The sequence below is a fragment of the Natrix helvetica genome (assembly GCF_964273705.1).
Source record: "Natrix helvetica genome assembly, chromosome: Z".
Taxonomy (NCBI): Eukaryota; Metazoa; Chordata; class Lepidosauria; order Squamata; family Natricidae; genus Natrix; species Natrix helvetica.
In genome coordinates this window covers 130673537-130692805 of record NC_138554.1, presented here as the reverse complement: position 1 = coordinate 130692805, position 19269 = coordinate 130673537, and the positions used below count along the sequence as shown (strand labels likewise).

The window sequence follows — 19269 nt, the reverse complement described above, 5'->3', positions numbered from 1 at the left end:
ATGTAATTCACATGCTTGGCTGGTTGGCAGCCTTCATGGCTAAACTTTTAATCATTTCCCTAAGGATTGTTGGGAACTTCTGCCTAATGAATTAGTGTATTTCAGGGGTTCTCAAGAGGGTCATATGCCCCCCTTCAAGGTACCACTTTTTTAGTTTTAATATGGTAGTTTAGACCAGTGTTTCTCAACCTTGGAGACCTTTAAGATACATAGACTTCAACTCCCTAATTTACTTCTACAGAGGAATTATGGAATCTGTCATCTGCACCTCTATAACTGTCTGGTTTGGTTCTGCAACCCAACAAGACAGACACAGGCTTCAGAGGATAATCAGAACTGCAGAAAAAACAATTACTGCCAACCTGCCTTCCATCGAGAACCTGTACACTGCACGAGTCAAAAAAAAGGGCCGTGGAAATATTTACAGCCCTCTCACATCCTGGACATAAATTGTTTCAACTCCTACCCTCAAAACGATGCTATAGAGCACTGCACATCAGAACAACTAGACACAAGAACATTTTCCCCCGAACGCCATCACTCTGCTAAAGAAATAATTCCCTCAACACTGCCAAACTATTCACTAAGGCTGCATTACTATTACTATTAGTCTTCTCATGGTTGCTATGCAGGACTGTAACTTTATTGCTTATATCCTTATGATTTATATTGATATTGTTTCTTGATTGCTTCTTTGTACCCTATGACTATCATTAAGTGCTGTACCTTATGATTCTTGATGAATGTATCTTGTCTTTTTATGTACACTGAGAGCCTATGCACCAAAGACAAATTCCTTGTCTGTCCAATCACCCTTGGCCAATAAAAGTATTCCACCCACCCATCCATCCATCTATCTAATAATCTTTATATGATATAGCTTTGGTCAGTGAGTCATGCTGGCTGGGGAATCCTGGGAGTTATCTTTCACGCATCTTAAACTCCAAGGTTGAGAAACATTATCAGATGGATAAATAGAGCAGGTTGTCAAGAACCTTTACGTCCATCTAATAGGTGAGGGAATCACAACGCTATATAAGGGCTCAAAAAAGGATCCCATGAGCAAAGAACAGGTTGTTGCCAAGCTGTAGCCCCAATAACCCCCTGAAGTCTTTTGAACTACATTTCCCAGCGTTCATTGAGAAGGATGCAGAATTGACGGTCTCTGATCAAAGGCCTCAGCTTTCCAACAGGGGATGCCATCCGAACCTCTTCTTTCGCGAGCCCTAAGCCCCGCCTCCCGCTCCCAAGATGGCGGCGCCCATGAGCCGCGACGTGTGACAAGCGTGTGACAAGATCGTGAGGCGATCGCGGCCTGGGCTATGAAGCGGGACGAGGCCTGTCCCTCGTCGTCGGCTGAGGGCGGTCAGTCCGCCAGGAGGAAAGGCGGAGAGAGGCCCACGAAGCCGTCGCCGATCGGGAAGCTCCACAAACTGGGGCTGTCGGTGAGAGAATTCGTGGAGGCCGCGGTGGGGCCCGATGGCGGTGGCGATCGCGGCTCCTCCGGGTCCCTTCAGCAGCCGGCTTGGAACGGCCGCAGGAATCGACGAGAAATGAAGCGAGAGAAGCGCAAGTGGAAGCGAGGGCGGCGGAAGCGGCTGCTGTCCGTCAACGGCGAAGCGAAGAGCCCGCTCCGCTCACAGGTAGCCTCCGATAGAAAGAGGAGCCCGCCGCCACTGGTGGAAGAAGAACGGAAAGAAGGAGAAGAGAAGAAGGAAAAGAAGCCGCCGCGGGTCAAGACTCAGCCGCCGGCCAAGGCTCAGGCCCGGACAGCTCCCTCCGTTATGGCCGCGACTCGCAAAAGAGCCCTGCTGGCCGCCAACGAGATGGAGGAGCGGGAGATCCGTCGCCTGGAGCGGCAACTAGGACTCCACAAGCGCCGCAAGAAGCAGCGAGCGGGTGGCAACCAGGAGGGGGAAGCGGCGGCGGCGGCGGCATCCTTGCCACAAAGCTTCGCCCGGGACGGGCTGGATTACGTGCTGGGAGCGCTGAAATCCGAGGCCGCTTTCGCGGGCCTCTACGAGAATGGCGATGAGGGAGAAGCAAACGGGACAGAAGAAGAAGGAGGAGGCCTGAGCTCGGAAGAGATGGACCAGGATGAAGTGGGAAGCTCCGGGGATTCCAGCCCGGAGGAAGGAAGCGAAAGCGAAGAAGGGGAGTCCAGCCAAGAGGCTCCGGGGCTGGCTGGAGGATTCTCGGAGTTGAAATCGGCAGATCTTAATATTGCCATGGCTGAAAAACTGAACTGCCAAGCATGGATGCCTGAGGTGAAGTGGTACTAAAGGCTGTTGAAGGTCCCTACACCCCCAGTGGCAAAGTATTGAACCAGTTTAATGCCCTAATTATGTAGCTGGTGTAAAACCAGGAGACTGGGAGTTTTAGTCCTCCCTTAGTCTAAGACGCTGAGCTTGTTGATCAGGCAGTTCGGAGGTTTGAATCCCTAGCGCCGCATAATGGAGTGAACTCCCGTTTACTTATCCCAGCTTCTGCCAGTCTAGCAGTTCAAAAGCATGTAAAAATGCAAGTAGAGAAATAGGAACCACCTTTGGTGGGAAGATAACAGCATTCCGTGTGTCTTTAGTGTTTGGTCATGTCAGCCACATGACCCCGGAGAGGTCTTAGGACAATGCTGAAACAGAGATGAACACCGTCCCTTAGAGTCAGGAACGACTGGCACATATGTGCGAGGGGAACCTTTACTTTTAGGTGTGAAAACAGCTGGGTAACTTAGAATCAGGCACACACGCTCAGCCCAGCTTACCTTACAGAGATGTGTGGAAAAATACACGAGGTAGAAGGGGGTAGGTCCTTTTGCTGCCTCGAGGTTTATATTTTTGAAAAGGTGGAATCAATAATAAAGTAAATAACTGAGTAAAATGAATGAGGACTCCAATTGGAGTCAGTGTCCCAACGACTTTTAGGCACACACATTGTGAGATTGTGCATTTATCATGGTTGCCTTTGTTAAGTTCGAGGTTTAGGAGTGTTATTTTATTATATCAGTTATTGTGTAAGAGAGGCACCAACATTCTCATTACTGATAATGTACAAAAAATAGATGCATTTTCATTGCTAATCATTAATTTGTTTAATAAAACAAGTTTGTCTTTTTTAATGTAGAATCCTAACCAAGATGCAGTAAAGTATGTTCCACCTCAAATGCGAATTTCCGAAGAGACAATAGATTCCAAAAAGAAAGAAGAATTGGAAAGACTGAAGAAAACCGTAAAAGGTCTGATTAATAGGTAATGCTGAAATTGTGCTAATTTCCGTACTTCATGAAAGCATAGGGGCCTGATCTGATTTGCACAATTCTGTTTTGTTTTCACTCCTTTTTTAGATCATTAGAACTTTAGGTCATCTTAGAATCATAAAGTTGGAAAGGCCAATAGAATCCAATTTCCTAGTCAGGCAAAAATCCAAAATAAATCCCAACACTATCTACCTTTTGCTTCAATGCATCCTACTCACCATGTTTCTAGGTAATTGTTTCTCTTTCAAGTTTCTCTTACAATTAAAAATATTCTCCTAACGTTGAACCAGAATCTTCCTTTAAGACTAATATCTTAACGCCTTCTGTATGAGTTGGGAAGTGGTAGTCTATCCTCTTGTTTTCTTTCTACAAGCAAAACTTTCACAGGGTCTTCAATCTCTCTTGATGAAACTTGGCTTCAAACCTCTTGATCATCTTCACAGTTTTTTATGAATAATGGATCTATTTATCTAAAACCTTCAAGTACATGTAGTCCTCGACTTACAACAATTTGTTTAGTGACCATTCGAAGTTACAAAGGCACTGAAAAAGGGACTTATATCCATTTCCTCCCTTATTGTTTGTTTGTTTGTTTGTTTTATTGGATTTATATGCCGCCCTTCTCCCAAAGGACTCAGGGCGGCGTACAACGTTAAAAAACACACATCCCGAAAGTTAAAAAGAAATTAAATACATATCCAAAAAAACAAACCCAATTTATAGGACAATACATTTAAAAAATGAGTTAAAATTAACAGGCCAGGCCGGCTTGCTGGAAAAGCCAACTTTTTAGGGCGCATCGGAAGGACCGAAGGTCAGGGATTATGCGAAGCTCCGGGGGCAGCTCATTCCAGAGGGAAGGCACTCCCACAGAGAAGGCTCTCCCCCTGGGGGTCACCAGCCAACACTGTCTGGCTGACGGCACCCTGAGGAGGTCAACTCTGTGGGATTGTACTGGACGGTGGGAAGCTACTGGTGGCAGTAGGTGCTCTCGCAGGTACCCTGGGCCTAAGCCATGGAGTGCTTTAAAGGTCATAATTAATACCTTGAATCGCACCCGGAAAACAACCGGCAACCAGTGCAGGCCTCCTAAAAGGGGTGTAACATGGGAGCACCTAGGTACCCCCATGACAACCCGCGCGGCCGCATTCTGGACCAGCTGAAGCCTCTGGGTGCTCTTCAAGGGCAGCCCCATGTAGAGAGTGTTGCAGTAGTCCAGGCGAGAAAGGACGAGGGCATGAGTGACTGTGCACAAAGCATCCCGATCCAGGAAGGGGCGCAACTGACGTACCAGGCGAACCTGGTAAAACCTGGTCACGGCCGTCAGGTGTTCTTCTAAACTAAGCCGCGTATCCAGGAGGACTCCCAGATTGCAAGCCTTCTCTGAGGGGGCTAAAATTTCTCCCCCTATCATCAAAGATGGAACAAGATGTACAAATCGGAATGACGGAAACCACAGCCACTCAGTCTTGGAGGGATTAAGCTTGAGCCTGTTCCTCCCCATCCAGATCCACACAGCCTCCAGGCATCGGGACATCACGTCGAGGGCATCTTTTGGGTGGTTTGGGGTAGAGATGAAAAGTTGGGTATCATCAGCATATTGATGATACCGTACCCCAAAACCATGGATGATCTCGCCCTATGACCTTTGCAGCATCCCAATGTCACCTGATCAAATTCAGACGCTTAGCAACTGACTCATATTTATGACTGTTACAGGTTACTTTCATTAATGCAAGTTTCATAAGTTCCATTACCACGCAAGGTATCTCGCGTCCTATATTTCTGCATTTCACAGTTTCCTGATGGAAGAATTTGCACGGTGTGAAATGACATTTAAATAGCAGAATGAAATTTCTTTAGGTGAGATAAGCATCATTGCTATTTCGTTTGGGGAGCAAAAGCAATGTTAAGCAAAGAAAAGAAGTAATCCAAAGAAATTAAAGGCATTAAGGGGTATAGACCTAGATATATCCTTTAGTCTAATTTGCAACAATGCCATTCACTGAATTTCTCTGTACTTGGATTGATTAGGTGCCTTCAAGTCAGAGATGACTGTTAGCTACTATATATATAAACTGTCTCCGGGGGGGGGGGGGGTCTGTTCCCATCTTGGTCCTTCAAGTCTTCCAACAGAACAATTACTACTGTAATTGAGTCCATGCACTTTGCTATGAGTCATCTTCTTTCTTTACATCTTTGCCCATATTGTAGAATCCTCAAGGTTTTGTCATGATTGTTTTTTTAAGCATCTACAGGTACTCTTTGAGTGTCTGATGTTACATCAGACCTGATTTTACAACATTTTTATGATGATCATTAAGCAATTTGGTCAGTAAGTGAATCACCATGGATGTTAAACATATGTTGTCATAAATGCAAATTCATTTTTCTAAATGGGTGTTTTTTGCTTGCAAAAAACAGCTGCAAGTTGCAATCACGTGACCATAGGACATTAAAACCAGTTATAAATATGAGCCAGTTGCCAAGGACCCGATCGCATGACCACAATGGAGTTGTGTGAGAACCGGATTTTTTCAGCACCATCATTAAATGGATGATCGTAACCTGAGCACTACCTGTATCATTTTTAGAGTAAACATTTCATACAGAATATCTTATATATTTAAACAGTGTGTACTAAAAAGCCTGTATTAGGCTGCATACAGAAAGACACCATGCAACAGGAAGAAATGAATAACAAACACTTTTTTAAAAAAAATTGGACTAAATATAAACACCTAAAAATGGCTCAGACCAGATTTAGATGGAATGCATATTTACATATTAAAATGAGGAAAATACAAACATACATCAAGATATACTTTAAACACCCATATTTGCAATGGAAGTATTTAATAGGACTGGCTAATGGTAATACGAAAATACAGATTTTAATTTTACTCTTATATGATTGCTTCCTACTAGGTTGAGTGAATCAAATCTAGCCTCCATCAGCGGGCAGTTGGAAGAACTGTATATGACAAACAGTAGAAAAGATATGAATGAAACATTAACAGATATTCTTATCTGTGCTTGTGTCATGGAATCAGCAGTGCCTTCCAGACTCCTGTTGGAGCATGTTATTTTGGTTAGTGTTCTTCATCAGACTGTGGGAATCGAGGTAACTTTTCTTCACAATTCTTTAATTTGTCATACACAAATTGGCAATGTAGTACAGGTACTCCATGACTTACAACCAAGTTGAGCCCAAAATTTTATGTTGCTAAGCAAGACAATTGTTAAGTGAGTTTTGCTCTATTTTACAATTTTTCTTGCCATAGTTGTTAAATGAATGACTGCAGTTGTTTAGTTTGTAACAGGTTGTTAAGTGAATCTGGCTTCCCCATTGACCATGCTTATCAAAAAGTCACCAAAAGTGATCACATAACTCCAGGACATTGCAACCGTCATAAATATGAGTCAGTTGCCAAGCGTCTGAATTTTGATCACGTGGCCATGGGAATGCAGCTACGTTTGTAAGTGTAAAAATTGTTATAAGTCACTTATTTCAGTGTCGTAACTTTGAACAGACACTAAACGAATTTATAGGACTACCTATAAAATTCATTATCTTGGTACCTATTTTGGAACATTAAGGTTTCATTCAAATGTGACCTATTTGAATACTGCTTAGTAGACTGGCAGAATATACAAGAAAAAATGCTTACAAGGAATAGTTATTTAAGCATCAGATGCTAAGATGAAAAGATGAAGATTTTTCATATTGATAGAAAAGTCACTCCCCCCCCCCTTTTCTCTAATTCCTAGCCCTAGCCTTCATTAAATTAGGTTAGCAATAATTTACTCATCAAAACAGTTTTGACACTGATTTCTAAGATTGTATTCCCAATATTAAAGATGCTTGGCAAGAAGATAAACCTAACAAAATAATATTACACCATTTGACTAAATTTTTAACTGCCCCAGTGAATGGTGAGAGAAGAAGGAAGGTTAAGTTTATATACTTCACTTGTTTTGTAAATATAACCTTCTTTTACCTCAAATGTCAAATGTGAAGCAATCTTACAGGAAAGACACTTACAGGAACTTAAGAAATTTACAGGAAAAATACAGTAAATATAATGCTACTGACAGAACTGTTAAGTTATAAAGCTGAAAATGTTGAGTGGGAAGTCCGGCAATCAGTTTACTTCACAGATTATAAACACAAATAGAGAGGCAAATAAGAATAAAATAGTATCAAATACAGGTGGTTTTCATTAAATGACCATAATTGTAACGAATTCCATATTTGTGGCTTAATTTTAAAAAATTACCCACCTATTTTTTCTGTATAGGAATGCCTCAATCCAATGCTGTGCTCATCAGTATTTTTTGTGAGGCATTCTAAGTTTTAAAAAAACATAGGCTTACCTGTGCAATGATAGGATAGTACAATATTTAATAACATATCTATGCAAATCCTAAAAATTTGAATAGAGTAGGTTGCTACACTGGTGATGTTACCTAATTTGAAACGCCTGCAAGAAAACAACCAAGTTCAGGCCCCCTCATTTCAACACTGAGCTACAAATACTATTTTTTATTGATATATGTCGCTAATTAGTACTATGATTTTAATAAATTTTACAAAGCTGAAGATAATGCCTTTTTCTGGTTAGCAATTTATGGCCACAACACTAGTTATGTATATTGTTAGGTTTTACTTTTCGAAATAAAGATGTTAACTGTATTTTTTATATTTGCATGTATGTAAATCTATTCCAGGTTGGTGCTCATTTTTTGGAAACCGTGGTGAGGAAATTTGATGATGTCTACAAAAGCGAAGTCGAAGGAAAAGAATGCGAGAATTTGCTGATTTTAATTGCTAATTTGTATAATTTTTATGTAGTGCATTCAGTGCTGATCTTTGACATCTTAAAGAAGCTTGTTAGCACTTTTTCTGGGAAGGATATTGAACTGATCCTCGTGCTGCTGAAGAATGTGGGCTTTTCCTTGAGGAAGGAAGATGCCCTAGGAATCAGGGAACTTATCAATGAGGTCCAGAAAAAAGCAAATGAATTGGGGAAACAATTCCAGGACCAGTCAAGGGTATGAATACATTTTAAAAAATAATAATTTTAGAGCAGTATTTTTCAGCCTTAGCAGCTTTAAGTTATGTTGACTTCAACTCCCAGAATTCCCCAGCCAACTTGCTAGCTGTGAATTCTGGAAGTTGACATCCACGTATCTTGAAGTTGCCAAGGTAAAGAAATACCGTTTTAAAGCATTCTTATTAGGAGGAGAATTTGGCAGGATCTTTAATGCATTTATATTGGGGGAAAATGAAGTTTGTACTTACTGAGTTGAAGGGGTTTATTTCCTGTCTGTGATTAAATATTAAAGCTATATCTCTTTGTCATCAAAGTGTGTTGGGAGACCAGTAGCAAGATGAAGAAATCTGGAGATCTTATTTCTCCTTTTAGTAAACACATTTGTTGATAACATGGATGACCTTATTTATGAGATGGGTGGAAATGTAAAATACATCTCATTGTAAATACTTAGCTTTTCAGATACAACATTTTTGTTATTTCAGGCCTTTCCCCAACACATTTGTTAAGGTGGAGCAGTCTTGTTAGTCTTTTTTTAGTTGAAGACTGCATCAAAAAGACATTGACTTACTTAAAAGAAATAATTCTTATTGATTATACTGTACAAAAACAAGGCTAAGCTTAGGGATATAATAGAAGTAATAGAATAATTAATGAGTAATAGAAACATTAATCCAAACTGTAAAATATAACTTCCGTGCAGTCATCAGAAACTGAACTCTGCCTAGAGGTGGTACATTATTTATAGCTTTGAACATCCCCTACTAAATAATACTTTTTAAAATTAATAAAATAATAATGGCTGGAGAAGAAACTCAATGAAATATTTTATTTTGTTGGGAAAGTTTTAATATAGTTGTGGAGTTCAGTTTAAAATAGTGGCTTAACTGTACTCTCTTTTTCATATCTCTATTGGGGGGAAATCGTATTTGGAATAATAATGCAGGCCTGTTATATTTTTCAAAGGTTTGCTTTATGTTGGAGATTGTATTGGCGCTAAAAAATAATGACATGAGGAAAATTCCTGGTTATGACCCAGAACCCGTTGAAAAATTACGAAAACTGCTGAGAACACTGGTAAAGTAGAGAAAATATTTGTTCCTTTTTTAAAAAATGTGTATTCTCTTAATAGGATTTAAACAACAACTGTTAGTATAATGAAGATTTTGAACCTATTCGCATAAAACTGTTGCAAAATAGAATTAAGTTTGCAGGAGCTGAATCGATTGATGGTTTTGTTAATTTATTTAAAAATAGCCCAGGGTCAAATAAAATACAGCCTTGGACTTTTGGTTACATTTGTACATAGGAAAGTTGAACAGTAATCATACTGATCAGCCTTCAATATAAATATCTTTTTTAAAAACAGGGGAAAAAGGTTGATGTGAACACTCTTTTTTTCCCCTACAGACACACAATAGTAGTTCCGGAAAAGACTCTCAACTTCGTGTGTCATTGGAATCTCTCCTCACAGCTGATCGGGTTGGTCGCTGGTGGATTGTTGGGTCCTCTTGGAGTGGCACTCCAATGATTGACAGCAACAAAACTGAACAAATACTAACAAATAATACTGTGGGAAAGGTAATGGTTCCCTAATATTTTTCTTGCAGTATGGTTTAAATAGTTTCTCAATACATTATGCTTTCTTTCTTCTAGTAAGTTTTATTTTAATAACATGAAGTTCCTTGGAAATTGATTTGTTCAAATTGTATTCAATGGTGATTGAAGTATAAAATATTGCATTCTTACATAGTTGAAAGAATGAATGGGGTCTTCCTATTTTTAACGCCAACCACTTTTTTTTCTTTAAATATCCCTATTCGCTTTTCTTCCAAATCTAAAGGTTGAAAGCAAGCAGCTGTATTTACCACACCAGCCTCCCTGTTAACTTTGTTCCTGCTCTTTATTTGCCTCTAAAGACATGATTTTTAAAAATAAAATATTAATAATTTTTATAATATTTCCTTCTTAACCCTTTAGGCAAGCACAAGAATTCTAAAACTCGCTCGTAAGCAGAGAATGAATACTGATATCAGGAGAAATATATTTTGCATCTTGATGACAAGTGCAGATTTTTTGGACGCCTTTGAAAAACTTTTGAAGTAAGTATGTACTCATCAGGGCAGATGAAGATATTTTCAGGAATGCAACAAAATCTACAACCATTGTGGGTGCAAGAGATAGAAAAAAGAGGATTTCTCCTGCTTGAGGCAAAGAAAGAGAATACGAGAACAAGGAGCGATATTGCTAACAACAGATTAACTCCAGGCTTAGGCAAGACTGAGATCTACGTTTTCTCTTAAGAACAGCTAAGCTAAAACTCTTTGGGTCAGCTAGGCCAGTTTTTGTATTCATGTACTAAATATGTGGACTTGCTTATGGTTAAGAAATATACACAAATGTGCTTAGGAGATCTACAGATTAAGAGGCAAAGCACTGTTAAATGTGTTATTGTGTAAGAACTGTGAAGTATCTGCTGAATAAAGAAATTTAGGCTACATCTACAGATAAATTAAGCCACTGACCAAGCTTTGGTAATATTTAGTTTAGCAGTAAAAGACATAAAATATTAATTGCAAATATATTTATATGTTGAGATTTTTGACATGATTATACATCTATTTCTATATACTTTCAGCATCTTTAGAAGTTAATTGAATTTCTTTAATCTTTTTGACAGATACTCTCCCAAGGAATTTTCTATGGCATTTATTTGTTCTAAATTGCAAGTTTTACTTAGTTGATCTAACTGAAACATAGCTTAGTATAAAGTGGAGCACTTATGTTCTAACAAGAGTCGGGTAGTTCATTTAAGTAAAAAATAAAATCTCTGCATCTTACACTCTGCATTGTAGTATTAGGCGTTTTTCATTTTAATTGATTTTAGTACTGCCAAGCTTTTGACAGGAAGGCTAAATCAGGCTTCTTTGGACAGAACAGGTACTGCTCAAGTTAAGACATTTTCCTGCCAATTGTTCCTGATTTTCTTTTGGGGTCCAGCTCTGCAAGAATAAATATGATTAACTCCTGCCAGGCTTTCTGCTGAGACAGCCAGTGAGGTCTCATTAATGCTGATTATATTTATATAATTAGTTGGATTGAGATTCCCAACACCCTCAATTAGGAATTAGAAAAACTTGGAAGATAGTTTCTCCTTGGTAACTGCCACTAGTAACTTCTTTTTTCTGTGTCAGGGTGATTAATATTAATCTGGAAATTAAAGGGAGCTTTTTCTTCAGTTCTTTTGATTGCAAGGATATTTAAATATGAATGAAACTGGGCTCTTTCTTATAACCCTTGCATTCTTTCTTCAATTAAAATATGAACTTTGTACCCCCTTCTTTTTTTTTAAGCATATCAATGTGTGAACAGTGTGGTACCTGGGTACCATACATTCTAATACAAACAAAGCTAATAGGATTAGTCATAGTTATTACTTTCAACCAACTGATTTATTTCTAATAGTAATACATATTTATATAAAGTTGCAATCTATCATTATTCAATTATTCCATGCTTTCTCTTATTGCTCTTATTTTATTATATAAAAGTGTATACACTAAATTCCCCTTTTCTCTTATTTCTATCTCTTATAGAAGAGATCATCATGTCATCCTTTGTTAGAAAATATTTTCTTTCTATCCTATCTTAACTTCTAATCATGTCAAAAAAAAAAAAAAGGAGAGAGAGGAAAAGCAAAACAAATCAGAACAACACCAAAACGTAAAATCATCTATCCATCATCACTTGCCTGCTTCAATAATTTAATTGCTATGCTTTTTTTCTTTTTGACTTGTATCCCATATTCCTCTCTAAGATCTTTCTTTTTCTACATCTGCTTCTTGGCTGTTCAATCTTAATATTTTTCCCACCTCTACCCTCCACCACTGCCTAGTTTCCAGGATTTCTTCCCATGCCCCTATTTCCCTTTCGAAGGTATCTTCTTGTATCTCCAATTCTAATCACAGTTCTTTATATCCCAAAGGTTCCATTTGAATAGTCCCAAAGGTTATAAAAAATCTTCAGGAGTCCCTTTAATAAGTAGCTTCCCTATTTTCATATTTAAATCTTCAGTAATCCTGGAGTAGTTGGGAATAATCCAGTAAATATTTTCACACTCCTTCTCATAAATATTTCCAGGCTTGTAGTTTTTCCTTTTGTCAGCAGGTGGCACTCTCAACTTAAATTTCAGCATTACCACTTGGCAATTGTCATTTTAGTTATAAATCAATTATAAAAGCTAAATAGGTTTTATAGGTAAATAATTCCAGCATTTTAAAATGCCTTCCCAGTACCGCGGCTTCCCAATATAGGAGTACAATTTTCTATATATTTCAAAATTTATTATTTTTCTCTCTAATGTCTTCCTCTTCCAGTGTGATATTTCTCAGAATGCTTAGATGTCGCTTTAACAAATAATTCTGAGCAAATAGTTCCAAATTCTTCCTTGGGGTTAAGTTTAAGGCAAAAAGAAATCCTCTCCCCAGTTCCAGTCACTGTTCACCTATTTCGCTCCAGGACCAGTCTTAGTTGTTGTTCTTTAAAACTTGTCCCAGTTTTTTGGCAGCCTTCTTTAAACTGTCTCTTCCCCTCCTGTGGCTGACAAGGAAAAAACTCGGGTTAGATAGGAGAACCGCGTTTCTCCTCAACTACACAGGACACCCATCTTTTCTTCACCACCCCTACAAGGCTGCTTTGGCTCCTCTCGGAGCCCACCCACAGGGGGAAGTCAGCACAGGGAACAAGGAGACCGTTCCCTGTGTCTAATATTGCCGCAATGTCAGCTGGAAATCTACTTTCTACCCACTTCTAGCCAACCATTGGAAATGCATTTTTAAGCATATATAGTCAAAAACCTTCCTCAGTTAGAGGGCTTCCTGATGGAAGATGAAAGCCAACAGATCAAAAATTACCCAAATAGACAAGAATAAAGTAGAAATATCTCACAGACACGTGATAAGTTGGGGGTTTTCAAATTAGGCAACTGAGGTAAGGCCCATGGGGTGCTTAGGTCTGGCCCACGGGGCTGGTCTGGAAATGTCCCATTTTCGGACTCCATGGACTCCTGTAACACACTGCGAGCCGAAAATGGGCCGCGGGGGGGGAGGGTCACACACACCCATGGCCCATTTTCGGCCGGCAGATTGCTGCAGGAGGCATCCGTCCCATCTCCCCTCTCCCTCAGGAACCCATGGAGGAGAGATACACTGCTCTCAAAGAAATCCAGTTTGACACCCCTGATCTAAACTGTACTAGAAGGGACTAATCATAATAGTTCTTAAGCTGGCAAAACAATTTTTAGAATGTTTCTGTATAAAAAGTTTAGAAAACAGGATTTAATTATGCCAATTTATGCATTAGGCTTAGGCTTAAAGACCAACAGGAGAGAGAGATAGTCCGTATTCTCATAGATTGCTGCCTGCAAGAGAATACTTACAATCCCTTCTACGCCCATTTATCCGCCAAGTTCTGTGAATACGAAAAGCGATTTCAGGTGAGTGCAAAACTTGTTTTGTTTAATTTTTTTGCCAGTTATACATTTGACATTCTGAGAATAGAAAGGATATTATCAAATAAACCTATGGCTTCTAAAGATATTTATTTTAGGTCATGAATTTCTAGAAGCAAAGAAAAGTATTGAATGCTTCTATGTGTCTGTAAATCTCCCCCTGTCCAAAAAAAATACCCTGATGTGACAGAGCTACAGAGCTGAGCTGCACAATACTTTGTGTGCAGAAATGCTCAGCATCTCTGCAGCTGGAGGTTTCAGACTAATTTCAGAAAGGTCGCTGTCTTCCCCTTCACTCCAAATCTCAGCTCTCTTCTCAGATTCCTAAATATATTTTAAAGGAAGGAAAGATCAAAGGCCAGGTTGTGTTCTCACCTCTGTTTCAGCCTTCTGAAAAACAGTATAATTTTGAGACTAGGGAGCACTACAAAGCCAGCTTCTTCCCTTTGATGCTGTTGAATCCTTTCTATAGCTGTCTCCTGTTTTTATAGTAGGTAGTTCTGGCGAGAAGGAAAAGCGCTTGGAAATGAAGAGATATCTCCTGTGCTGTGATGCATTTGTTTTATTTATTTGGTTTTTAGAACCAGACACTTATTGATGATTCCGGGTGGCCTGCAAATAATTGAAACCATCTTTAAAACATTAAAAAGAAAACTCTGATCAAATTAGATCTACCGTATTACACCATTGCTAGTGCATGACAGGACTACACATAAATCTAAACCAAAGGCAGCTGAGGTCTTAAGCTCCTGAAAGCCGACAGGATCAGGGCCATAGAAGCCCCACCACCAGGGGAGGGGGGGTACTGCAAGAGAGAAGTCCCATAAGGTGGCTTTCTTTCCTTAGTGGGCTTGGAGCATCCAAAACATGTGAGACATTATTGCATAGGCATGAGGAATTGGGAGAGACGCAGTCCTGCACATATCCAGGCATGAAGGTTTTTTTCTATGATCATCAGCGCCTTGATTTACACTCAGAAGCAATGGCGACTCATTGACCTCATGGTGACTGGAAGGACTTGCTCTCCTCGTAAAAGTTCGCTTCCTGTGGCTGTCAATCTTCGGCAACTTTTAGCAGTGTCGGTGTAACTGTGAAATAAAAGATAACAGAATAACAGAGTTGGAAGAGGGCTTTGAGGTCTTCTAGTCCAACACATCCTTCTAGATGTGCTCTTAGGGGACATGGTGAAATGCTGTTTTATTATAATCCTTTGTGCTTTTGTTTTGTGAATTAGATCACATTACAGTTCAGTATCTGGGACAAAATCAGAGATTTGGGAAGCCTGTCCGCTGCTGCTTTCTCCAACTTAGTTAATCTTGTAACTCACCTGCTAAAGACTAAATGGCTCTCTCTTACTGTCTTCAAGGTAAATAAAATTATTTTTAAAAATGTTTAAATGTTTACAGCTCTAAGGCTCACACATATTGCTTGATTGGTTTTGTTTGTAATTCCTCCTGTCAAGGCAGAATACATGACTCATTAAATCTCAAAGGAAAATACACTTTTTTGTGCTGGTTTTCATTTTGCATGTAGTCCTTAACTTATGGCCAGTCACTTAATAACCATTTAAAGTTACAATGGGCTCAAAAAGGGGGCTTTGTGGCCTGTAAAGCACTATTCCAGGTTCCATTTCAAATTTATTCAAGCAAATTCCCTTGCTTCTAAGCAATTGCGCATGTAAATGATTAGCATACTTGGATTTCAAAAAAAGGATTTCCAGTACCAGAGCAGAGAGGTAGCAGTCAGATAAGATGTGCTGGGTACCCTGGGGGAGGCCTGGCGCATGCCACATACAAGCTCTGCTTGGATTTTCAGCCCCCGAGCAGAGAGACATGTGGGGCTTGTGCCAGGCCTCCTAGAGTCTCCCCCACCGCACTGAGCACCCTCACTTTACATAGGACTTTTTTCATTAACAACCTGATTATTCCAGCTGGCAGTAATTAGGAGACGGGCTTTTTCTGTTGCTCCTGCCCTATGGAACATCTCTTGCCCTCAGTGTGAGCTCAGCCACAATCCTCCTGACCTTCCGTAGGAGCCTAAAGAGCTGTCTCTGCCAGTTAACTTGGGGCTCCAATGGGAGAGCATCACAGTGGAGGTGATTGGTCGATTAACAACAGACCCCCACCTCCCTCCCCATCCTGCTCCTGTCCTTCCCATCTTTTAATTGAATTGTAGGTGTTTGGATTTCATATAACTTGTTTACGTTTTTAGTTTATGTAGTTTTTATTCTTTATGATCGAAAGCCGCCCAGAGTTACCTTGAGATAAAATGGATTGTCTGTATAAGTTTTATAAATAAATAGTGAGATCATTTAAGAAGTGCACTTGGGAGTTCCAGGATTGTGGCCAACGAGCAAAGCAGTCACATGACATCTCACTTAAAGACTGTTTCTCTCAGCAACTGAGATTCCTGTCCCATTTGTGGTTGTAAGTCAAGGACTACCTACACTAACTAACGGAGCGTAATAATTTTAAGGTTTAAATAAATGGCTGTTCATTAGTTAATGGAAGTTCTATCACATTCTTAGAAGTTATGAAGTGTGAGATTTTTTTTTTTTTATGATGGAGTCATGATTGGACATTAAATTCTTGCTATAAGTTCAAGCAATTGAAGCCGGCTTAGGAAAAATACTGCTGACTTTTCTTTTTCATTAATGTACATCAGATGTTAACTATATCACACTAAGTGATCGTATTTTGAAAACAATCTGATATGTTGATAGTAGGAGTGTGCATGCTTTGAAAATGATTTTGAAAGAGTGCTTTGGTCCTCATGCAAGCATAGCACTTTCTCTGCTGAGCCTAGAATCGGACTGATTTGGACACCCGCAGAGAGTCTTCATGAAAAGCTTTCATCCAGATCATTTGCTTTGATCTGATCTTCTCTTTCTGTTGAATTAGGTGATTGAATTCAGTGACTTAGATAAGCCAAAAGTTCACTTTCTGAGACGGGTGTTGTCTGCGTTATTCCTAAAAACGGAACAAGAAGATCTCAACCATATATTTGAAAAGTAAGTCTTCTCAAGTATTCTGAGTAGGAGGTTCTTGGGCCATTTTTTATCGTTAGAAAGGGGTGCTTGTTTGTTTGTTTGCTTTTAAATTAATAAACAGTCCTGGATGCACCTTGCATCAAGTGTTTACACAGCATCTCAGTTCTTCTGCTGAGCCCAGATGGAAGCATTGAGTAGCTTAACTAACCAAGCCATAAAATAGAGACACAGGCACAATAGTTCAACTGACACTCTTCTGCTTAGCAATAGCACTTATATACCACTTTACTGTGCTGTATAGCCAGTGGTGGGTTACGGATCCCGATGCAACTGGCACGGGGCAAAAGAGCCCGGCAGCCACCACATGAATGCGCGCATGCGTTCTTACCTCCTTTGACGCCTCCGCGACGCTCCAGCTGCTCGGCAGAGTGTCACACAGGTGCCCTACACTTTGTGTGCGGAAGCGCCGAAGAGCTCAAATGCAGGTAAGGACGGCGGGCAGGCAGGTGGGCCCTCCGGAGCACCGGTGCTCCTGGCAGGCACCGGTACACTTGTACCGGGGCGTACCGCTGCAACCCACCTCTGTTTATAGCCCTCTTGAAGCATCTCAGGGCTACACAATTGGCATTTGCAACCTTCCTAGCAAGCTTTCAACTAACAAAGTCAAGGGGGGAACTCAGATTTGCTTAATGACCGATGATGATTCATTTAACAACTGCAATGATTCACTTAACAATTGTGGCAAAAGTAAAATTGGGCACAACTAACTTAAACCTTCTTGTTAGGAGTGGAAATTCTGGCCCCAGTTGTCATAAATCAAGGACTACCTGTATAAATCTTGTTCATCTAATACAAGTAAACTTTGACTTACGACCATAATTGAGTCCAACATTTCTGCTGTTAAGTGAGACGTTTGTTAAGTGAGTTGTGCCCCATTTTACAACCTTTCTTGTTCCAATTAAGTGAATTGCTGCAGTTGTTAGTAACCTGGTTGTTAAGTGAATTCAGCTTCCCCATTGATGTTGCTTGTCAGAAGTTTGCAAAAGCTGATCACATGACCCTAGGAACACTACAACCGTCATAAATATGAACAGTTGCGAAGCATCTGAATTTTGATTATGTGACTGGGGAAGCTACAACAGTCGTAAGTGTAAAAAACAGTTACAAGTCACTTTTTTCAATGCTGTTGTAACTTTGAACAGTCACTAGATGAACTCTTGTAAATTGAGGACTAGCTGTGTTGCTTTTTATTATATATTATATGTACATTCTGCCTTTATTGTTTTTACAAGTAACTCAAGGCAGCGAACATATCCAACACATCTTCCTCCTCCTGTTTTCCTCACGACAACCCTTTGAGATGGATTGGGTTGAGAGAGAATCTCTGACCCCAAATCACCAAACTGGCTTTCATGCCTAAGGCAGGACACAGTCTAGCCCAGTACCTTAACCACTACGATGTCGTATCATTGTCTAAAAGAAAATACAAATTGTTTTAAAATATGGTTTTCTTATTTTCCAGGTTGGCTGACAATCCCAAGCTGGGGATGCTACATGAAGGCTTGAAGCTTTTTCTTATGCATTTCTTGGTGAAAAATATTCAAGCTCATGCAGATGTTAAAGAAGGCGCTTTGCTAAAAGAGAAAATTGATCTAGTGACTAAAACGCTGAAAGCAAAAGAATCAAAAGTGAAATTATAATATCAAGACCATATTACAGATTTACCCTTATGAAAAGTAGAGAAAGTAGTTGGGTAATGTGGTGTCACAGGATATATAGATGTCATTGTTCTATATAAATACTTCACCAAAATATGGAGCTAGTTACCATTTTATACTCAGATTTATATGCATATATTGAGAAATATATGCACATATAAATGCTTTTTTAAAAAATCAGGGATTTTATTAAAAAGACAAGACAAAATTACCAATGAACATTGGAAGATTTTGGGCAAAAAAATGAAGTTTTATTTCAAATGTTCCTTGATATTTTCTTACTAAATGTCTTTTAAAGCTACACATGGAGCATTGAGTTAGATTTATACATAAGAGTAAGCACGGCCAAGTTAATTTTATATTTCTCATCCCATTTTATTCTTTTTGTAAATTTTTATCTTGCTTTTAATCTTGTTTGTAATGCAGAAACTTAAATTCCCTACTGTTTTTCTAAATTAGCATTCTGTGTAATGTAAAGATGTACTTTGCACATACAGTGAATGATAATATCATACTTTAATAAAAATAATACCTAATTTTATATTACTGATTCATCTTATTACTATAAACTTATTTGTACTAGTAATTCTCCCCTCCTCAATTCATTCTTCATCACAGTCTTTGTTTACAATTCTTTTCCTTCCATCATCTTTTTGGCATTTTTTGACACAAACGTCATATTTTTAGCAAAAATATTTGATTGCTTCTGGTGTACCATTTATTTGCTAGTTCTCCTAAACCAA

The 19269-nt window shown here is 39.3% G+C and overlaps 1 protein-coding gene across 1 annotated transcript; it reads left to right on the top strand.

Moving 5' to 3' along the window:
- Window positions 1-1247: 1247 nt before the first annotated feature.
- Window positions 1248-19067, top strand: NOM1 (nucleolar protein with MIF4G domain 1). Its single transcript, XM_081970155.1, has 11 exons — window positions 1248-2267; window positions 3121-3245; window positions 6182-6377; window positions 7985-8308; window positions 9277-9387; window positions 9721-9891; window positions 10291-10412; window positions 13672-13804; window positions 15054-15185; window positions 16720-16829; window positions 18331-19067. The coding sequence occupies exons 1-11, from the start codon at window positions 1323-1325 to the stop codon at window positions 18506-18508; spliced, it is 2547 nt and encodes an 848-aa protein (XP_081826281.1). The 5' UTR covers window positions 1248-1322; the 3' UTR covers window positions 18509-19067.
- The last annotated feature ends 202 nt before the right edge of the window (window positions 19068-19269 follow it).